This window comes from Doryrhamphus excisus, linkage group LG14 (genome assembly GCF_037039965.1).
Source record: "Doryrhamphus excisus strain RoL-2023G ecotype Guam linkage group LG14, RoL_Dexc_Guam_v1.1, whole genome shotgun sequence".
NCBI classification, from domain to species: domain Eukaryota; kingdom Metazoa; phylum Chordata; class Actinopteri; order Syngnathiformes; family Syngnathidae; genus Doryrhamphus; species Doryrhamphus excisus.
Genome location: NC_136370.1, coordinates 16,469,721 through 16,490,464, shown reverse-complemented (window position 1 = coordinate 16,490,464; position 20,744 = coordinate 16,469,721). Strand labels below are relative to the sequence as shown.

The following is a 20,744-nucleotide window of genomic DNA, read 5'->3' as shown; positions in this document are numbered from 1 at the left end:
GCTAAAATGACAAAGCTTATCTGATACCATGAAGGAAAAATGAGAAGCAGCGCCGAGTAGAACATAAATCATGTGCAGAGTGGATGCAAAATTGTGCAGTTTGTATGATGGTGTGTGATGTGTGTGCACAACAACGCTCATATAAATACTTGTCACCCCAAGCCTTGGAGATTTTCCAGGAAAATGCACCATTCGTTCTGTCGTTCTGATGCCAAATTAGTCTCTCATTAGTCAGTCGGTGTTGACGCTCCTCGCATTAGCATCTTTGTAAGTTTTAGACATTTTTCAAACATTTGTAATCAGTCGCTGGATTATGACGCCATGCACTTGTCCGTTAGATGGCGCTGTGAGCAGGAGATAGGGATCCAGGTAGTCTTATTGAAGCACAGCAGATGAAAAACTATCACCATTTTTAATCAAAAAAATGCATTTATGTGTGTGTGTGTGTGTGTGTGTAAAGTCATGCATTTATATACGTAAATCTCCATATTGGTCATGTGGGCTGGACCAACCCGGTTACATTTCTTCTACTATAATAACATTGCATACACATTAAAAACAAAACAAAAAAAACCCAAAATAAAATAAAATAAAATAAAATAAAATAAAATAAAATAAAATAAAATAAAATAAAATAAAATAAAATAAAATAAAATAAAATAAAATAAAATAAAATAAAATAAAAATAAAAATACATTTTAATTAAATTAAATTATGGTGGACACTGGAGCTACGGTCTGGGTGAGGCTGGGCCGCATCAGGTTAAAAAAAAATTGTATAATAAAATAATTATTAAAAATGTAATCTTTTTAAATAAAAAACTGTCTTCAATGCTTTCCACAAGAAAAGCTTTGATATAACATTCCACTGTTCTCAAATATCTTAATTTTTATTTACTACACAAAATATGATGAAAAAATAAATACATCCAAATAAATAAAATAAATCAATCAATCATTCATTCATTCATTCATTCATTTTCTACCGCTTTTTCCTCACGAGGGTCGCGGGGGGTGCTGGAGCCTATCCCAGCTGTCTTCGGGCGAGAGGCAGGGTACACCCTGGACTGGTCGCCAGCCAATCACAGGGCACATATAGACAAACAACCATTCACACTCACATTCATACCTATGGACAATTTGGAGTCGCTAATTAACCTAGCATGTTTTTGGAATGTGGGAGGAAACCGGAGTACCCGGAGAAAACCCACGCATGCACGGGGAGAACATGCAAACTCCACACAGAGATGGCCGAGGGTGGGAATTGAACCCTGGATCAATCAATCAGAAATAAAAAAATAAAATAATAATAAAACAACAAATAAGAAAAACTTAAGATACCACATATAGTTGGTGGGTAGAGAGTTTTTTTTCAGATTCAAATTAAAAGTATTAACAGTTATTTAACCTTTAACAATGAATTAATTTCCAATTAATTAATTAATAACCATTTTACCCAATTAGCAAGTTAGCACCGTTAGCATCGCGTCAATTGTGCCCGGTGTGCACACAGCTTTAAGTTGTCAATTCTGGGTCCATGATACCATACAGCATCCATATCAAACTTGCACGGGCCGCACTAACATTAGACTTTCATATCAAGGTAGGGGGCCTCAAACTAGCGTCCCGCGGGCCGTGAGTTTGAGACCCCTGGTTTAACACGAGAATACAACATTCTAAGTACATTTATAGGTCAGAAAAGCAAGATAAAAGTATGAGTCCGAATGTAATTATTATGCTGGCTAGACTTTTTTTAAATTAAAATTATTTCATTTTTATGAATTAAATTGACAAAATGTTGATTTGTATTTTCAAACAAAATTTTTTAACATACTTTTTTGTCTGGCCTACATCATGTACAAATTGGCTGATGACGCCAGCTGGCTACATCTGGGACAGCCAATAGCTACCTTTCTTACTGAGGTGTCGGCAACAGTGGATGCTGCGCCTGTCCCTGCAAGAAGGAGGGAAACCGGGGAAAAAATGGCCCTCGACAATTTAATTTTCGCTCAATGCATTCTGTATTTTTTAGCTTTTGTATTCGGTTTCATCGCAGTGGTTCCTCTGTCCGAAAACACGGAGGATTTTGGGGGGAAATGTCTGCTGTTCACGCGTGGGATGTGGCAGAATGAGAACATCACTGTGTCGAAGCAGCGGTTCATCGTGGATGAATGGGGACCCGAGTCTTCCTGCAGCTTCATCACTTTTGTCGGGATAGCCTCCCTCATCCTGTCCGCAGTGCAGGCTTGGAGGCTGCTCTTCTTCCTGTGTAAAGGACACGACGAGTGAGTAGTCGACCTTTCGATGTTAACACGTCGGTGCTCCTTCGACGCCCTCTGACCATCAGAAACATAATAATGGCTGCCATAACTACATTTCACTATTCATTCATTTTCTACCGCTTATCCTCACGAGGGTCGCGGGGGATATGCTGGAGCCTATCCCAGCTATGTTTGGGCGAGAGGCGGGGTACACCCTGGACTGGTGGCCAGCCAATCACAGGGCACATATAGACAAACAACCATTCACACTCACATACTATGGACAATTTGGTGTCGCTAATTAACCTAGCATGTTTTTGGAATGTGGGAGGAAACCGGAGTACCCGGAGAAAACCCACGCATGCACGGGGAGAACATGCAAACTCCACACAGAGATGGCCGAGGGTGGAATTGAACCCTGGTCTCCTAGTGAGGTCTACACGCTAACCACTCGACTGCCGTGCAGCCTATATTTCACTATATAAATGACTATATCACAGCATATCATAGCATCCTATGCCCTCTGGAGACACGAGGAAATCAAACATGCATGCACATGTCAATATATTAATGCCGGCAAAATGTTTGTTTTCATTGATTTATTGATTATCGTGATAGGCCTGCCTGCTTATTTAGCGTCCAAAATATGTATCTCTTGATACTATGGGAACATTTGCTTTGGTTAGAGTCTGTTTTGGTTTGAGACGTACCTTCCGGAACACATTACTGACATTAACCAAGGCACCAAAGTATTGTATTATAGAAATGATTTCCGAAGAATAAGTCCCTCCATTGTTTCTGCAGCTCCATCTTCAATGCCTTCCTCAACCTGCTGATCAGCTCCCTGGTGGTCTTCACCGTCTTCCTGTCCAGCACCATGGTCAGCGTGGGCTTCAACCTGTGGTGTGACTCCATCACAGAGGGGGGCACCATGCCCAACAGGTGAGAGAACAACATAGCTTCTTCTTTGTAATTACCAAGCATGAATAATAATAATTGATCAGATTATTTATTATGGCGGGACTATGCAAAAACCATACAACTGATTTTTGCTCGAATTTGGCCTTGGCTTACATTCGCCCATTTGTTTAGTGGTGCAGTGGTTAGCATGCAGGCGTCATAGCTAGAAGACCCAAGTTCAATTCCACCCCCTGTGTGGAGTTTGCATGTTCTCCCTGTGCATGCGTGGGTTTAATTGTCCATAGGTATGAATGTGAGTGTGAATGGTTGTTTGTCTATATGTGCCCTGTGATTGGCTGGCCACCAGTCCAGGGTGTACCCCGCCTGTCGCCCAAAGACAGCTGGGATAGGCTCCAGCACCACAAGGAATATTGTTTGTTTTGTTTACATATTCTGTGGGAAAATGTGCTTTGCTTAGAGTCCATTATGGTTTGAGTTGGACCTTCTGGATGGTCCACTTCTGTGCTTGTGTGTGTGTTTCAATAAATGCGTTCCGGATGTCTGGAGGACAGGAAGTGATGTCAGGGGTTCAGAGTTGAGTTTCAGCAAGGAGTGGATCACAGCCGCAACAGTAGCCTGTGTTATTATTATGATGATAATTATGTTAGTATTATGTCTGTTGTGAGATAATTCTAACCTGCAATAAAAGCCTGTTGTTCTGGCGATCAAGTCTGATGTTTTGGTTTTGTGCCTCACCACATATTACAGGAACGTGATTGACACCTAGTGACCAGTGTATATTTCATACTCAACAGTTGTATTAGTTAATATAGTATTTTTGAAAAACTACTGTATTATACTCCACAGTCCCCAATTTGTTGCAGTGGTCCAAAAACTAAATACAGCTTCATTCACCTTCATTTTTATTTGTTAGCTTGAGTCAGTCTGATTCCCGTTTGCCATTATTTCCCTGCCAAATTGTGTAGTTATAGTTTTTATACAGTCACCCATGTTAATATGCAGATTATGTTATGTGGAACATTTAATCTAAAATAAACATAATAAGGTTATCTGTGCTCTTCTTAGTGTCACCCTTGGTTACAGAACATTATCAAACTTTTGTGTATTGTTTTATAGTTGCGAGGAATTGCAGGACACTGATCTGGAGCTGGGTGTTAACAATTCTGCTTTCTATGACCAGTTTGCTATAGCTCAGGTGGGTCATCATCATCATCATCATCATCGAAGAGCCCCATATACTCCCAAAAACACGTCTAATTTCACTTTTTTCCTCTTCCAGTTTGGCTTGTGGGCTGCATGGCTCACCTGGCTGGGGATTGCCGCGTTGGCCTTCCTCAAGGTCTACCACAACTACAGCCTGCTGGACGGTCTCATCCACGAAAAGGAGCTGCTACTGGGACGCTCTTCCTCTCGTCGCGGCTCTGACCTCAAAACCGGCCTCATCTAGGAAGCAAAGGATGCACACACACACATACACCATACCTTCTTCTTGCCTGCCATGAGAAACACCACTGTTTGCCTCTGTAGACAATCACAATCAATTGGCTTTTGCTCCCGTCGTGCAGAGATAGAGTCCGAGTGAAGGCTTTAGCTTTGTTCTCCATTGCTGATTGATTTCCCCTAAAAAAAAACACCAATAGTTGTTCATTCAACCACTAAAGCTCTTTAATGCCAACACCTCCCTGCTATTCAGAGAGGCTTGGATGCTTTGTTGGGTGGTGTCTTTGTGAACCTTATGCATGAAACCAAATGCATGACAAGCAAATATTAATAATAATAATAATAATAATGTGTTTTTAGGTGTGAAGGGAGCATACAGTATTTAAATCTTGTTTTATACACCAATAAATGTATTCCGAGGGTAGATTTTTTTTCTTCACCCTGCATGCTGCAGCATACCTAATAAAACATGTGCTTTTGTGTACCCACACTATAAACAAATATTACTGTACTTCTGCAGCAAGTCCCATTCTACTTTTAGCAACTTGTATCTCACCTCAGGCTTCTCCATTACTATATATATATATTATATTTTGCATTCAATATTTACAGTACACCTTATGAAAGAAATCGAAAAATCATCAGAGGTCAAGTGTCTTCCTACTTGTTAACAGTTTTATTCAAAACAATTGAAATCATAAAAAAAACAAAACACAAAAGCTTCTTTAAAGGCACTTCTTTCAAAGTGGCCATACGTGAAATGCTGCTAAGCTAAATGTGCATACAAGACATCTTTTTACAAAGTATGATGTTAAAAATCCTTCCTTCGCTAAATCCCATAAGCTCTAATTAGAACTCTAATTAGTGTGTTATTGCTCATGAGAGGTACACAGTATGTGTGATGTGCCCTTAAAGATGTTCATGTCATGCTTGAAATGATGCTTCCATAAAGGGGACTCGCACTGCAATTGGTTGTTTGTTTTTTGTTTGGCCTCACAATGACCCGATTACCATGCACGTATGTACATATACCGTATGTAAATATACGCACAGTGAAAGCTGATCACTGCCTGTAGAAAGACATGTAACAGATAATCTGAAAAATCAGAAACATTAATAGTTTTTTCTTTGGAGTTGTCAACCAGTTTTGTAATGTGACAAAATGCCACCCACGTTTATAACAGCTGCCAAATACATTTGTCACACATTCAATAAAGCTGCACAATCTTTACAAAGATATTAATGCAGAGTTTTGATTGACACCGTAAGTGACGTATTTATTCATGAATTCCTTTTATTACTGAGGTGTTTCTAATATTTTTGCCAAATTATCTGACACATTTTTATATAACTCTTGTGTTAGATTGTGCAAATGTATCAAACTGACGTTCTTCTTTAGTGTACTGCAAATACATTAATATCATAATTTAATATCTTATACATACACAAATCATGTACTGTACTGTAAAAATAAATATTTCCATTCATGAATCAAATGTGTCAAGCAAGAGTGCAGTAATGTCAGAAGTACTTAAGAAGAATGAGCGGTATACGTAAGTACTGGCATGGCCATGACTGATGTGCAGGAATTCTGGGCCCAAAGAAAACAAAAACAATCACATTGCCGTTAATAATAATTAGCATGGAATTATTCTAACCTTCCACCCGTTATCCGGCGCCCCCTGCAAATGGGCGTGACTCATGAGAGCTACATGTTAACTGTAAAAGTGGTCCAACATCACCCTTAAGGGTGGTCTCCATCACTGCATGGTCAGCCATATCCAACACCCCCACACGAGTTGCTTCATATGCAGCAGATAGACAGCCAACGCGGCCTCCAGCTCCTCGCACGCTCGCTGCGGACGCCGCCGGTCTGTGCAATACATGGCCACGCCCAGGAAGGACATCATCAGGAAGAGGCACGTGAACAAGGCCAGATGAGGGCGGGAGGGCGTCATCTCGTAGGCTAAACATAAAAAGGATCGATTATTTTCATCAAAACGACTCCTCTAATTGGCTGAACACGTGATGGTTAATGTAACGAGAGCCACACACACATTCAGGAATGGTGTTAAAAACTCTGATGTTTACTGACTCTGGCTGTAATTTAAAAAAAAACAGTGCTGCATACACTTCCTCATGCACTTCCATACAGGACTTACCACCTTTGCTCTCACGGGAAGGAATGTCTGTGAAGTCAGACAGACAAGCAACCCATCAGCTAAGGGGAAGAAGTATGGGATGCACTGCAGCTACAGTACACCCGCCTGTTTGATCCCAGGAGATTTTACTATCTCTCTGGAGCAGACTGGGAGCTTGCCTCTTTTGCATGCATAATTAATTCGGAGCAGTAAATCACTTGCTTATGTTTGGGCATTTCGATGCCATGTATTACTTTTAATAGCGGTACAATAGTACAGATTCCCAGAGGGACATTAGGTTACAATGCAATCTCTAGATGGCTTTTGTTAATTTTCTGCAAAGTGTGCACTCTCTATTGTGTAATGATAAAAGGGGCTGTTTGCATAAGGGGCAGCACAAAAGAACAATAATGTAAAATGGCTATCACTCAAATACAGCAAAACCTCCAATGTCAAACACAGTCCTTTTGACCTTTGATTTGTTTGGATTTGGAATACATTTTTAAATACATTTCTACAAAAAAAAACACAACTCAAAGACAAGCTCACTAGTTTTGTTTCATTTAAAATCATAACTGAGATGACATACGGTGAGGTGAGGTGGCAACACTCTTTTTTTTATTTAGTCATTTTGAAACTTAAAAATGACTAAATTAACTAAAAGGCAAAACTATAAGGTATTCTGAAGATGCATTCAATCACGTGATGCAATGTAGTACTCTAAAATACATTCAGAAAACAACATGTTGATATTCTAGGACTATATTCTACCTTGGTCACAAGGTGTCAGTAATGTTACTCTAATGACCTGTTATTGTTTTAATAGTGATATTCTAAATTCTGATGTTTGTGAAGGAGGAAGTGTTTTGTTGTGGGAGACGGCGTGAGGAGGAGACTGAAACTGAATTGTGTTCTGTGTTGGAAATGAAAACTTAATCATAAAACTTCAGACTGTTACCATGTACTGTAGTCTCCGGCTCCCGGAATCGAACCCTCCTTTCACCTTTCCGTCTCTGTTCTGTGTCCAAGCCATAACTAGGACTTGGCTTCTTGAGGATGGATGTGGGGATTTTTCCATTGGGTAACTGAACACAACATTAAAAACTCCATGATGAGTGAATTTAATGCATGCAATACAAATGTCCCCCCTCCACGACAAAATTTGTGTTTTTGACGCGACCTTAGCTTTTGCTTTGTCCTCCTGTTGGTGGCGACTGTCCTTTCTGTGGCGAACTTCTGAGTGTTTCTCCCGATGGGGAAGACTGTTGACCGATTCTCTGATGGACTCGGCAGCAGCAAAGCGTTTGGACAGTGCAGACACACACTGACCTAGCGAGTCTAGCAACAAAACCATTACCACACATGAGTTTGACTTCCTAACACTGCTTCACACTGCAGTGTGCCTTGAAGACAGTTAAACAACATGAACTATGCAAACTTGTCTGAGCAAGTTAACCCTGTCAGCGCCAGCTCAAATTTATATCTAATTTATACTCACCGGTAATCATTCTTATCGGAGAAAAATGTTCCACTGCCAGAAAGAGTAAGAATAAACCTCGGTTTGTGCACCCCTACGTCATACTAAAGGCAATCTGTCGTTTCTTTGCACGTTTCCTTCAACAATGGCTCTCTGATGGTTAATGTAATCAACTGATAAGCCAATCGCTGACATGTATTGAGGAGGCCACCTGAAACTGGATACCAAACTGGTATGGTCTGGTTTGGTTGCAATGTACTGCAGAAAACATCACTCACTCATTTGTATCTTTCCCAAGTATGTGTTGATTGTGTGGTGATAGTGAACAAAAAATTAGAGTTGTTTGTTTTGTGTTTGAATTTTCCAAAAAGGTGACCGTACGCACATCTGTATATCTATATATCTCATATATAGCTATATCTATATACATCTCATATTATCTATATATCTCATATTAGCCTCTGTCAGCTAGTTGAGTGACCCTGATGCAAAAAAATACAGACAAAACTTTTTTTTCTTTTTGGTGCCCAGCAGTCCATGTGAAAGTGCAAAGATCGGATAAATATTATTGTGGTCATTTTGGCTCATCAGCAGTATTGAGTATTGAGTATTAATACCTGAGTTGGTGAGTATTACCTACCTGAGTATTCAGTCTTGCCAATCTCAGCATAGACTGTGGCCATGAGCTCCAGGCTTCTGGCAGTAATGGGATGGTCATTGCCGAAAGTCTTCTGGTGGATCTTTGTAGCCTGAGAAATGAAATTATATCTTATTTATTTGTCTAATCTATAATCAATTTTGAGAATTCTATGCAAATTCACTGTAGTGACGTACGTACCTTACCACTGTACTCTAGAGCAAGATGTGGCCTGGAAGAAAAATGGAGGGGAAAAAAAACAACATGAATCACATGTCCTGAAGAGAGCATAACCCTGCCAAGGCTTTGGCTAACATTTGTCACCTACAAAATCAATAGCTGAACGGAACAAGCCATGAATCTTTTTAAAGTGAAAAACTGGTAAAGTTTAATTCACTGAGCAACTCTTCTGCATTTAAGAAACAGGCAAAAAAAATGAACACATCAATGTACAAATGTTAGATGCATGGTAATTACCGTAATTTCCGGACTATATTATTTAGGTCAGGGGTGCTCACACTTTTTCAGCATGCGAGCTACTTTTAAAATGACCGAGTCAAAATGATCTACCCACTACAAAAATGCAAAACATCTATTTATTTTCAAATGTATTGAGGATTATTTGTACGTACAATGTATGTTGATGTACCTTACATAACCAAATGAACCAATATTGCAAAACACACATAATTAACTATTAACATTTTTTGTAATTACCTGAGTTTACTTTGATGACTTGCACTGAATTGAATCAGCCAGGGATGCATAGTCCGGACAGTAGCTGCTGATAGCCAGGTTAGCCAGGCAAACGCACTTCGAAAAAGACATTGTGAAAAAAAAAGTCCACCTCCCATTCCGTATGGAAGTGATATGTTTTTGCCTTTTTACTTGGTCCAGCTACTTCACTCATTTTAATGACCATAACCTTTAGCGAGGGCTTAAAATCTGACGCAATTCGCCGACTAGCTTAGCACTTTGCATCGTTGTTTACGCATGAGCGGTGACCTAAAGGTCAAAATTCAGTTGTCATCTGACTGGTTGTCCTGTATGTCAATCAAGTAACGGGGATGGATGATAGGCTGACATCGTAAGTTCTGCTGCACTTAGAGACGTTGTTTGATTTGATTGGTCACCCGAAGGGCAACATTCAGTTGTCATCTGAATGGCTGCCCTGTATATCAATCAAGTGACGGCATTGATGCTAGGATGATATTTTTTTAATGTCACGCCGCGATCGACCAGCGATCGACCAGTACCACCTCCGCGATCGGCCGGTAGATCGCGATCGACTTAATGAGCACCCCTGATTTAGGTTATGATGTGGTACTGATGAGACATACATACAAAGACAAATACACAATAAATGATAAGTAACGTAATGTAACTCATATTACACAAGTATAATGATGAGCTAAATGCACGCTACACACAGAAATTCAACAAAGAAACCAAGCAAACATGACACTCACTAAAATAACCCTTAGTCATAGTTAGCTTAAATACTGATATTAGCACCGATGAAAAGGGAGCCTAAGTTTGTGAAAAGGGTGCCCAAACTACTCCACAGCTCCCACAATAAGCCCAAAAAACTCACCTTTATGCATTCACGCACAGCATCAACCTGGTGATATGATGTATGAGGCGCAATAAGGCTCAGAGATCCATATATTGTTCAACCGAAAAAACGTCCCGCACTGTGGTGCGTTTACTGACGGCTGAACACCGTAGGACAAACGACACTCTAAGTCGAACATACAATGCAATGTAAATTATGGGCTTTCTAACAGTCACAATGTTTATGAAATTAACATCAATGCGTTTTCTGTATACTAACTAACAGAATGTAATCTTGAATACTGCCTGAGAACTAACACTGCACTCTAAGCTGAACATACAATGCAATGTAAATTATGGGCTTTCTAACATAAACATATATTGCGAGTTTTCAAATGTTTTAATAATATAACTTAACAATAATACTAATATGACTTTCTTCACAAACGGTGCCTGTGACGCGGCAGTAAAACGGTAGCAACATGGTAACAACACGCTAGCAACACAATAGCAACATCTGCTCTCTGTGTTCACCCAGTCTTCTAGAATGTTTTTTCCAGTTCGGGCCACCTGCTTTTATTACCTCTGAAAGCTTTTTTCGTCTTTTTACTTTGCTTTTCCAGCGTCTCACCATCGATTCGTTTATGCTAAGTTTACGTGCAGCACCTCTGTTTCCTTCTTTATCGGACAGCTCGATTGCTTTTAGCTTGAAAGCTGCGTCATATGCATTTTTTTTGTATTTTCCATGATGAGGGTATGTTCGCGCTAATTTAATTTATGCACAAGACAAGAAGTTGCAGTCTTCCTCGACGCATATATTCCACCGGTCTTAATCTTACCTTTTCTACTCGAGAGCCCCTGGCGGTCATTAGAAGAATTACATAAATTGGCCGCATCACTGAATAAGCCACAGGGTTGAAAGTTTGGGAAAAAAGTAGCGGCTTTTATTTATTATTTATTATTTATTATTTATTATTTATTATTTATTATTTATTATTTATTATTTATTATTTATTATTTATTATTTATTATTTATTATTTATTATTTATTATTTATTATTTATTATTTATTATTTATTATTTATTATTTATTATTTATTATTTATTATTTATTATTTATTATTTATTATTTATTATTTATTATTTATTATTTAATTGTCCAGGGTGGAGGCCAACAATGAGCTTGACCTCTACGTACCGTGATTAGACACAGGAAGCACGAGGAGGAAGAAGAGACCTTCTATTGCATCCTCCAGGTTGAGCTCGCTGGCACGTGCCCACCTTCATGCGTAGTGTTAATCAATGTAAACACATCGCAGGAGATATGAGGATCCGCCAGCTGTTTCTGTGATATGTGACCATGTGAAGGTCATCCGAGGACATCCGTCACCCTCACACCTTCATGTGTTGAGTAAACATGTAGCGTGAGCTCTGTTTATTGTGACAGAATGTCAGACTCGCTGTTCCGAAGCCAAACTTGCCTTCAATTAGTAATGGCGCGGTGTCGCTTTGCCTGTTTAGGAGGGCCCTTTTAGTGGACACCTGATCAGAGGAACACCTGAAAAGGACTTCCTACCACATTGCTGAATGAATGATGGAGGCATTGGTCAGCTTATTTATGGATTTTAGCTTTGGGATTTTGATCTAAGACCAGAGACGCCATCATCTGGGGTACAATCACACACGAGCAATGTTTTATTTGGAATATATGTGAACATTGCAGTGTTTAGCTTTTTGGTCCAATCCACGAAATGACACACACACACACACACACACACACACACACACACACATCAACAGATTGCCTGAGATAGCAGATCACCAGACACCAGAGGTGTTCCCTCTACTTGCGTACATTACGGTGTCTCTTTTCTTTAAATTAACTCAAAAATTCTACTCTAGTTTCCCTATAGAGCCGGAACACTACCATGAAGTTTTGGCATAGAAAGTACATTACACTATAGAAAATTCATATGCTCCTGTGCAATACTATGTGTATATTCTGGATATCTTGTATATATCTTGTATATATCTTGTTAAATTGTCTTTTTTACTCTACTTTTATATACATTTTTTTAACTTGACTACTGCACTGAAATGAGAAGCTCTCCAATCTCGTTGTACATCTTCTATAATGACAATAAAGGCCATTCCATTCCATTCCATTCCATTCCAAAAAGATGTATTGACACCGAAACTAGTATTGGCATTCAAAAAGGTTAAAGTGTTAACCAGGAAGTGTATCTCAAAAGACAACAAAAAACAATAATATATTATTTTTTTAGTGAGTGTGTCCTATTATCATACATATTTAGTTTAATTATCATGATAAAGTACGTTAAAAGAAAAAATGCACAAACAGCATGCATACTTTGTTTAACATCTCTATATTATGTAATGTTACAAGCATGATAAAACAAACTTTACATGGCTATAAATTAACTCAGAACATGTAACGGCACATTAATCCCCGCGCATTGCAAGTTTTACCTACTGTTTGCTCATGATGCACAGCTGGGCCAGCCGCTCGAGGTGCTGAGCCTGGGAGGCCTGCTCCGAGAACTCCTCTGGGGTTGTCCATCCTGCAGATCCCAGCGAAGGCTCCTCCTGGGGCCCTGTTACGCAAACGCAGGGCATAGGATCTCAGTCAGCCTGCCAGAAAACCACTCAAGGCTATCAAACCCTTCTCCCCTGGCTATACACCCCACTCACAGCACCCCTCTGGGGTTTAAAAAAAACAAATCAAAAAAATGCCTGGCTATCTGGCTCTTCTGAGAACTGTGAGAGCCATCTGAGAACTAGAGACAAGTCAGTGATACGGGTAGGAGAGAGCAGATAAGAGGGGTCAAACAACACATTTGCCACGCCCACTGGAACACTGTGACATGCGCGGCGTGCAAAGTGACAAAGCAAATATGTGAATACTCACACACTGCGCTTATGAATATGCAACCCAAAACTTTTGCAACCCACATTAGACGAGGTGAACGAGTATTCTGAAACTAATGAGATGCATAGCAATATGGCATTATGTCTCCGCTGTAGACAACGCCACACTGGGCTGATCTCAGACATGATGAATGACCACCATGCTGGTGATGGTGGCCAGACGCAGCAGGTAAACAAAACATGGAGTCACAAAGACTACAAGTTCAAGTACAAAACAGGGTTCATATACCTTTTCCAAGGACAAGTTCCACAAACTTTTTGAATCTTTCAAGCACGTTTTTAATAAATTAAAAACTAACTTACCGTATTTTCTGGACTATAAGTCGCTCCGGAGTATAAGTCGCACAAGGCCAAAAATGCATCATTAGAACATACTTGAGTATAAGTCGCATTTTTTGCGGGTAATTTATTTTACAAATTACAAAAATCAGATATTACGTCTTTTTGGAAGGCAAGTTCTAACATGAATAAAAGAATATAGAACAAGCTGAATAGGTGTAAGATATGCTAACACAATGGTTATTCTGCTACACAAAAAAATAAACATGAACAGAAAAGGTGTCCAGTGTTTATGTTATTGTTTATGTTATGTTATGAAAAATAAACATGAACAGAAAAGGTGTCCGGTGTTTATGTAACATAAACAGTTTTTTCATTTATAAGTCGCTCCGGAGTATAAGTCGCACAAGGCCAAAAATGCATAATTAAATAGAAAAAAAACATACATAAGTCGCATTTTTTGCGGGTAATTTATTTTCCAAACTACTTGACCAAAACAGACATTACGTCCTCTTGGAAGGCAATTTCTAACATTAATAAAAGAATATAGAATAAGCTGAATAGGTGTAAGATATGCTAACACAATGGTTATTCAGCTACACAAAAAAATAAACATAAACAGAAAAGGTGTACAGTGTTTATGTTATTGTTTATGTTATGTTATGTTATTCAGCTACATGAAAAATAAACATGAACAGAAAAGGTGTCCGGTGTTTATGTAACATAAACAGTTTTTTCATTTATAAGTCGCACAAGGCCAAAAATGCATAATTAGATAGAAAAAAACATACATAAGTCGCATTTTTTGCGGGTAATTTATTTTCCAAACTACTTGACCAAAACAGACACTACGTCCTCTTGGAAGACAATTTCTAACATTAATAAAAGAATATAGAACAAGCTGAATAGGTGTAAGATATGCTAACACAATGGTTATTCAGCTACATGAAAAATAAACATAAATAGAAAAGGTTTCCCGTGTTTATGTAACATAAACAGTTTTTTCATTTATAAGTCGCTCTGGAGTATAAGTTGCAGGAACAGCCAACCTATGAAAAAAAGTGTGACTTATAGTCCGGAAAATACGGTATTTACATTTAGCATTTGTTTAATATAGTGTTAATATAGTGTCTGAAAATGTACCGTTAATTTTTAAATACATTTAATGACAATTTCTGATATTTGCTGTGAGATTTGCACTTTGAAGTACTATTTCCAAAACGGAAACACATTTGTAAGCCTTCAATCAGGTATTTTAAGCACGGGTGGAAACACAGTCTAGAACAAGTTTGTTGTAGTTTGTTTTAGTAACAGTGTCATCACCTGTTGATGTTGGTAGGCTTTACTACACGTGCTTATTATTAGATATAATGCATGCATTTCTATCCCCAGATGGAATCATAATGCTCATTGAACTTGCCTGTTCTCCCGTGCAGCGCTGTGAGCTCGATCAGTGCCACCTCGTAGAACATTTTTTCAGCCTGGATGAACTGGAGAGCCTTCCCATCTGTTTATATGGGTGAAGGATCACTCAGTCGTCCACTGGGATTAGTCAGTTGTTGAAGTTAAAAACAGCCCTGTTGCCCCAGCTCAACTTGTTTTTTTCACCCTAAGATCCGTCTCAGGAACGACCTGGTATGCAGCGAATCCAGTCCATGTTGTTACCATGATTGGTACTGGTGTCAGTCACTGAGTTGTTTATTTTTTTTGATTCATAACCCAGAGCTATTTAGTATCAAAACATCCATGCAATGTTTGATTTGGACCAGTTTTGCTTTTTTATTTGCTCGTACTGTCCTTGTGAAAAGCCCGTCTATTAAAAGCACCTTTAAAAATAGCGCCTGCTCACTCTGTCAGAAAGACTCCATTGAACTTGGCCCACTGTGAAATGACACCAGTGATGCTTGTCAGGTGAATTTAAAAACCAACAAGGACACTGAGTGCTTAAAATAAACACTGTCCCGTTTGTCTAAACGGCCTATTTAAAACCAAATCTCTCACGTGCAAAACTATAAATACTGATTGCTTTGCTAAAATATGGTCAGGTGTATGCATACAGAATGTCGTTTATTAATTAAAGCTATTTAATGCAGCCCATCATGGACATCACAATTGTGTCTAATCATTGTGTAGGTTTTTTAATAGTACACTATAACATGTATTATATGATAAATAGGTAGCAGGTGAATGCAGTTGCATTAAAGACCTGGCAAAGCCTCTTCAAATAGACTTGACTGACAATTCACTAGAATTTGACTTATTTGGAAATATTGTTAAATATATGCGCCGAGTGGTTAGCGTGCAAGCCTCACAGCTAGGAAACCCAAGTTCAATTCCACCCTTTGTGTGGAATTTGCATGTTCTCCGGGTTTTCTCCGGGTACTCCGGTTTCCTCCCACATTCCAAAAACATGCTAGGTTAATTAGCGACTCCAAATTGTCCATAGGTATGAATGTGAGTGTGAATGGTTGTTTGTCTATATGTGCCCTGTGATTGGCTGGCCACCAGTTCAGGGTGTACAACTGGGATAGGCTCCAGCACCCCCGCGCGACCCTCGTGAGGATAAGCAGTAGAAAATGAATTATTAAATATATGCATCACATGACCGTACTAGTATTCATCAAAGAGTATGGCAATTATGATACTAAAATGCACATGGTTCAAATTTCTGATACAAACATGATGCGATTTTGACTTGTTTGATACCTGTGTGACATACTTGTTTTTGCAATATTGTGGACTTTGAACACTTTGTTCTAAAAATGTGCTCTAGAAACAAAGATTGAGCTTGTTGGACTTCTGAATAGTATTGGTCGATGAAGGCAAAAAAGCTGGCAATAAGCAATAAGTTAATATTGCTCGGCCTGGTTAAATTAAAAAACATTATATAAACTTCAGCACCACTTATTAACTGATTTAGGTGAAGGTATGCATATATTTCAGCCTGTGTGTATGATTTTGACACTGAATTAGAGAAATTCCAATATAAATCCAAACTTTACAACCACACAAATATCTTACCACAAATGTACATCCAATGAAATACAAAGAAAAAATACTATACCTATATTAAAGACGTACGACTGATAAGTATAAGTAGTGGAGATGTTGAAAGAGGAAAGACATTAGAGGCCTAACAAGCAAACGCACATTTTAATAATTTAATGCACATTAAAACATGCAAAGGATAATATAGCAAGTACAAAATGTATGTTGATGATGGTATTTGGATGCAGAGTGAATAATGATGTGTTTTTAGAAATGCATATGTTTGTGTCAGGGCCTGGGAGCCAAATGGCTTAGAGGGATGTGGTGGACCGTCTGAAGAGGACGGATTTGGGGTGGAGCTGTCATCAGCTATTTTTAGCCTTTACTGGGTCACAATAAGAACGTCACACAATTCAAACACTTCACGGTGCTATCACCGAGAGCTTATATTAACAATGAAAACTTAATTGACGCATCTCATGTACACTGTATTAATACGATATTTAATGCTAATACTGTTGCCCTCAGCCTGCGTGCATCATCACCCTGTGTAATGACTTATTTTTATCTGATAGCATTTTCACTGCAAACATGTCAGCATGTTCGGCTCGGGCAAAGTTCATAGCACTGATAGCAATATATGTATATCGAGTCTAATGCTAGCTTGACACTTGCATGATTTTTGCCTCACATTCTGTTCACATTCATGTTCTGTTTATGCATAAGTAACACTTAACTTGTCTTTTTTAACCCTTATAATTGGTTAATTAATGTAACACAATCTTACACATCATCAGTGCACACACAGATAATCATTGTTGTTGTAAACATGACAGGACAAGCCCCAATTATCCAGGCTCAAAACATTCATTCATTTTTTTTTTCTACCGCTTATTCTCACGAGGGTAGCGGGGGGTGCTGGAGCTTATCCCAGATATCTTCGGGCGAGAGGCGGGGTACACCCTGGACTGGTGGCCAGCCAATCACAGGGCACATATAGACAAACAACCATTCACACTCACATTCATACCTATGGACAATTTGGAGTCGCTAATTAACCTAGCATGTTTTTGGAATGTGGGAGGAAACCGGAGTACCCGGAGAAAACCCACGCATGCACAAGGGCAACATGCAAACTCCACACAGAGATGGCCAAAGGTGGAATTGAACCCCGGTCTCCTCGCTGTGAGGTCTGCGCGCTAACCACTAGACCGCCGTGCAGTTTAGTATAATACTCATTCATTCATTCATTTTCTACCGCTTATCCTCGTGAGGGTCGCGGGGGGTGCTGGAGCCTATCCCAGCTGTCTTTGGGCAAGAGGCGGGGTACACCCTGGACTGATTGGCCAGCCAATCACAGGGCACATATAGACAAACAACCATTCACACTCACATTCATACCTATGGACAATTTGGAGTTGCTAATTAACCTAGCATGTTTTTGGAACGCGGGAGTGGAATGTGGGAGGAAACCGGAGTACCCGGAGAAAACCCATGCATGCACGGGGAGGACATGCAAACTCCACACAGAGATGGCCGAGGGTGGAATTGAACACTGGTCTCCTAGCTACAATAATAATGTTATGTAAATCAAACATAGTGAGTTTTTGTAGATAGTGCCCTGTTAGCAGCGAGTCGTGCTGGCTGTTTTTCTCTCTTTAGAGGTCACAGAAAATGGAAATGTCTCACATAAGGAAAGCGGAACCCAAGCTGACCTTTGTCCTTTCCAAAGGACTGTTGCAAAAGCAACATCATTTAAAAAAAAATATATGCCTGTAAGATCTACTAAAGTGAAAATTTCAATTTAAGAAAAGTATTTTTTTACATGCACATTGTGTAAGGCTGCTAAATGAACAACATTTTAACGTGTTGCCATGAATATTCATGCTGTCATGTCATATTACACAGGATTTAAACCTGCCTTACAAGGTATGAGGATAATGTTGCGTACTGATTGCCTGCCATTTAAACGATGGTCAGTGAGGGGTACAGGGACAAGTACATGAATATAACCTGAGCCGGCAAGTCAAGAGGGGAGGGAAATATACACTGACACACAACACCTCTCTGTTATCCCTTCACCCTATAACGTTGAAGTTTATAGAAGCCCGTTAACTTAGTCAAGTTAATTAGTTTACTCCACTGCGCTTTTGTGCCAAGATAAGAGCCTACAAAGCCTCTTACCGTTAAAGCTTTAGAGACACTGTGGCACTGTGTGCTAAGGAAGTGCTATTATCAACTCTCGCCCCTTTTAGGTCATCAGTATTAAATGAACTGAAGCTATTGGACACTTTAACTTTGAAAAGGATACAGTTCTTTTCAGTGATGAAAAGTTCTGCGATCTGTAAAACATGGACAATAAAAAAAAGTTACGGGTTGGATGATGTTATGATTTGTCAAGCAAGTCAGTGTCCTCAGGTCTGGTCATCATCACGCTTTCAGAGTGTCTGGAGTGAACTATGTTATAACAACCATGACGTTCCTTCACTCGGGGAGAAATGTCATTTGAACGCAAACAATGTTTAATATGGCTTAAATTATGGGTCTCAAACATGCGGCCCGTGGGCCAAATGTGGCCCGCAGGACAGTAGTTTGAGGCCCCCGCCTTGATATGAAAGTTTAATGTTAGTGCGGCCCGCGCAAGTTTGATATGGGTGCTGTATGGTATCATGTACCCAGAAAAAATTATTACGTTTGATTAATGTTCATGTTAAAGGTTAAATAACTGTTAATAGTTATCCTCCCTATCCGTGTGGAAGTGGTAAGTTTTTGGCTATTTAAGTTTAAAGGAAATAACTTGAAGGCTACCGTTTAGGTCGCTAGCTCTCTAGTTTGCGAGTTAGCATGTGTCTCAAGACCCTGCAGTTGCGCAATATGTTGTAAATAAAAAGAGTATAAATGTGACTATAGTCGTGTTTTGTCATGTCTACAGGGCTCTAATAATGCTTTGTTCATTTTAATCTGAAAAAAATAATTTGTCTACCCACCAACTATATGTGGTTTCTTAAGTTTTTATTATTTGCCGTTTTATTATTATTATTATATTTATTTATTACTGATTGATTGATTTTTTTTATTCTTGATTTATTTATTTTTCATCTTATTTTGTGCAGAAAAATAAAAATTAAGATATTTGAGAACAGTGGAATGTTTTATCAGAGCTTTTATTGTAGAAAATCGGAACCAAAGCACTGAAAAAGTTTGTATATTTTTCTGTTTTTAATAAATGCGTTTTTTATATGCGCCCCAGCCTTGCCCAGACCCTAGCTCCAGTGGCCCCCAGGTAAATTGAGTTTGAGACCCCTGGCTTAAATTTAAACAGCATATGGCAACACAGCTACAAGAAAAAAACCTGATACATCAGATTTGGAGGACAGAAACCATTGATGCTCACCTGGTGCAGGCAGTTGGGCAGAGAGGTAAAGCTCTGCACATGGGTCAGTCCCAGCAGGCAGCTGAGGAAGCAGTGCAGTGCGGCCTGGTATTCCCCCTGCTGCTGGAGCTGCTGTCCCAGCTGAAACAGGCCCTCCCTCCCCCCGCTCAGCATCCCCAGTCCCAGCCGGAGCCGGCACTGCCTCCCATCAGAGCTCCAGCAATCGAAGACAAATCAGTACTTCAGTTGTCTCATGGAACCAGGTCGAGACACAGTCAAACACGGTCCCCCCCCCACAAAAAAAAAAAACAACTGATGGCAAGAACGGCCTTTCAAGGACAGGTTGTAAAAAGCTGGCTGAGGGAGCTCTAGCGACTCACACTGAAGAGATCCATTCCCCTCCCTCTTCCCAGGCTGCACCAGGAAAGGAGGACAGAGGAAGTGAAGAGTCTTTGCTGTGTGACTGGCAGGGCTTTGCACCAATCACTGCTCTGCTAGTGTGCATGTTGTGCACTCTTTCTCCCCCCTCGAAAGGAGAAAACCCAATGTGGTATGTAGTAATGACGGCGTGCATTAAGCCCCTAACCATGGGCATAGTTTGAATACAAAATGCCACTTGTTCAATTTCCACAGTACATGGTAGGGTGGCACTGCAATCTGAAAAAAACGGGAGGTGTGAGAGTGCCGTCATTTGGCCTAGTTTTGGTTGGCTGAAGTCTCCCTAA

The 20,744-nt window shown here is 39.6% G+C and overlaps 2 protein-coding genes across 3 annotated transcripts; one reads left to right on the top strand and one right to left on the bottom strand.

Moving 5' to 3' along the window:
• The first annotated feature begins 1,895 nt into the window (after positions 1 to 1,895).
• tmem179ab (transmembrane protein 179a, genome duplicate B) lies at positions 1,896 to 5,589 on the top strand. The gene is made up of 4 exons (XM_058090138.2): positions 1,896 to 2,284; positions 3,065 to 3,202; positions 4,298 to 4,376; positions 4,461 to 5,589. Exons 1-4 carry the CDS (start codon positions 1,983 to 1,985, stop codon positions 4,626 to 4,628), a joined length of 687 nt encoding a protein of 228 aa, XP_057946121.2. The 5' UTR covers positions 1,896 to 1,982; the 3' UTR covers positions 4,629 to 5,589.
• On the bottom strand, positions 5,275 to 20,208 carry lg14h14orf180 (linkage group 14 C14orf180 homolog). 2 transcript variants are annotated; one of them, XM_078796123.1, is made up of 10 exons: positions 20,041 to 20,208; positions 18,958 to 18,988; positions 15,079 to 15,165; positions 12,925 to 13,045; positions 9,078 to 9,108; positions 8,880 to 8,988; positions 7,943 to 8,100; positions 7,721 to 7,847; positions 6,784 to 6,810; positions 5,275 to 6,587 (listed from the first exon to the last, which is right to left on the bottom strand). In XM_078796123.1, the coding sequence occupies exons 1-10, from the start codon at positions 20,191 to 20,193 to the stop codon at positions 6,382 to 6,384; spliced, it is 1,050 nt and encodes a 349-aa protein (XP_078652249.1). In that variant the 5' UTR covers positions 20,194 to 20,208; the 3' UTR covers positions 5,275 to 6,381. The 2 variants fall into 2 exon arrangements, with proteins under 2 accessions (XP_078652249.1, XP_057947359.2); XM_058091376.2 differs by lacking the exon at positions 6,784 to 6,810.
• Positions 20,209 to 20,744: the final 536 nt, after the last annotated feature.